Raw genomic sequence first — 2,587 nt, forward strand, 5'->3', positions numbered from 1 at the left:
ATTACAAATTTCATATAATAGCTTTAGCTTTCCCACAGCAATTAAATTTGTTACATAAATAAAGTTAAAAAGCCAATGAATTGGAAAGGAAGGGAGAAAAAATTACTTACATAAACACAGACATATGCTCTATCTATCTATATTTAGATCTTACTACGCTAATCTATCTTAACCCTTGTTTTTCTGTTTCCATGCACATCCATCTCTTTATCTCTCTAGATCTTAGTATGTTGATTTACCCATTTTAACCCTTGATTTTAACATTATCTAATCTAATCTATCTATCTACATACACCCCCATCTCTCTCTGCTGTTCTGTGCCTTTTCTAAGTTACTTATCCCATCCTGTATTTGTTAATTTACAGATGAACTCTACCACACATTGTGAGGAGATGGCACAGGGAAACAGCACTGCGGTGAATGAGTTCATTATCTTGGGATTTTCCAGCAGCCTGCTAGGGCAGGTGCTGCTTTTCCTGATGTATTCTGCTATCTACACTCTCACCCTGCTGGGAAACAGTCTCATTGTTCTCATCACACTAGTTGACCCTGCCCTCCACATCCCCATGTATTTCTTCATGGGGAACTTGTCCTTCCTGGAGATCTGCTACAGCTCAGTCACCCTGCCCAAGATGATGGTCATCTCCCTCACTGGAGATAACACCATCTCATTCATTGGTTGTGCAGCTCAGATGTATTTTTTCCTTCTCCTGGGCTCTGCTGAGTGCTATCTCCTGGCTGCCATGGCCTATGACCGCTATGTGGCCATATGCCACCCTCTGCATTATGTGGCCATCATGGAGAGGAGGTCTTGCACCTGGCTTGTGGCCGGCTCCTGGCTGAGTGGGATTCCTGTCTCCTTCATCCAAACCACCTTGGTTTTCACCTCCCCGTTCTGTGGCCCCAACAAAATCGACCATTTCTTCTGTGATGTGGCACCCGTGCTGCGGCTGGTCTGCGCCGACACATCACGCAACGAGATGTCCAACATCATGGTCACTGTGGTCTTCCTTGCCACCCCGTTCACCCTCATCCTAACCTCCTACACCTGCATCATTGCCACCGTCCTGAAAATGTCCTCCCCGGGGAGCAGGCACAAAGCCTTCTCCACCTGTTCCTCGCACCTGGTGGTGGTGATGCTCTTTTATGGCTCCGGCATGGTCATGTATCTGCGTCCCAGATCTAGCCATGAGCCGGAGAATGACAAGCTGCTGTCCCTCTTCTATACCGTAGTCACCCCCATGCTGAACCCCGTCATCTACAGCCTGAGGAACGAGGAGGTGAAGGGGGCACTGCGGAGGAGGGTGGCTGGGAAGAGGTTGTCCCCATTACAATAAGGGTTTTGCCTCAGGCTGATTTAGGACCCAATCCTGAAGCCACCTAAGTCAATCACAGTGTTCCCCTTGAGAGCAACTGCATTTCACATGCCCAGTCTAAGACAGAGAGGAAGGATAATCTGGTGGTTTGGAGGAACTATAATGCAATGGTTCTCACCCAATCCTGAGATTAAAAAAAAAAGAGATTAATCTCCTTGCTCCACTTAAAACTTCCAGGGTGAGTCACTTATGACAAGAATTTCAGATGCATCCAACTAATTTAGGAGTATAAATCCTTTTTAATAAAGTCATGTAGGGCCAGATTTTCAAAGGCGTTTAGGTATCTAAAGATGCAGACAAAAACAACAGGGAGTCCAGTGGCACTTTGAAGACTAACAGATTTATTTGGGCATAAGCTTTCATGGGTAAAAAACCCACTTCTTCAGATGCAGATCGTTTCCTAGTAAGCTTTTCACAAGTGCTGAAGCAGATTAAGCAACCATGGCCAGATTTTTAAAGATGATTAGGCACCTAGTGGGATTTTTAAAAGCACCAGGGAACCTAACATCCTTTTAAATCAGTGGGCTTTAGGCACCAGTCTACATCTTTAGGCACATGAATGCCCTTTAAAACCTGACCTCTAACTCTCTTTGATTTCCGCTGGAGATAGGCACTTTAGAAATTCTTACTAGGTGCCAATCTAGATTATTAGATGCCTAAATTCCTACAAAAATCTGGCTGTGTGTGTGTCAGTCCCCTTTAGTGCAATGGGGACTGACCCAGAGAGGATGAGGATAAAAAACACTTCCTGACCTCACAGGGCTTTGTAATAATAATAATTATTATTATTATTAATCCCTGTCAGTGTGAATGAGCAGCTGAGGAACACACTAGGAGTGCAAGACATCATGATCCATGACCTCCGGCAGACAGCACTTTGAGGCACTTGAGAATTATAAGGAAACTCAGCGGAGAATGACTGCATTTCAGCATCTAAAATGCAAGAACTCCTGACTATCCAAACCTATGGTCTGGACTTATTGGTGACTTTTGGGGGTACGTTGCAGACAGTAGCTTTCCCTTATTTATTCTTAAAGATCTTTTATATTATGAAGGCTATTTTTAAACAAACAAACAAACACCCCCAGCATTTAACATTGAGGGAAAATAATCAGAATAATAATTGTAGCACCCATGAAGAAGTATGCATGTGTTTAAATTTAGTAATGAGAAGTCAATGGGTAAGTCTTTCCTGAATCCTACACATAGAT

At 43.7% G+C, this 2,587-nt stretch overlaps 1 protein-coding gene across 1 annotated transcript; it reads left to right on the forward strand.

The window, feature by feature from the left end:
• Nucleotides 1-392: 392 nt before the first annotated feature.
• On the forward strand, nucleotides 393-1,337 carry LOC311529442 (olfactory receptor 10A7-like; the record flags this gene model as incomplete). The annotated part of the gene is made up of 1 exon (XM_084645416.1): nucleotides 393-1,337. One exon carries the CDS (start codon nucleotides 393-395, stop codon nucleotides 1,335-1,337), a length of 945 nt encoding a protein of 314 aa, XP_084501542.1.
• Between the last annotated feature and the right edge of the window lie 1,250 nt (nucleotides 1,338-2,587).

This window comes from Lepidochelys olivacea, assembly GCF_965140295.1.
Source record: "Lepidochelys olivacea isolate rLepOli2 genome assembly, chromosome: 13".
In the NCBI taxonomy this organism is placed as follows: Eukaryota; Metazoa; Chordata; order Testudines; family Cheloniidae; genus Lepidochelys; species Lepidochelys olivacea.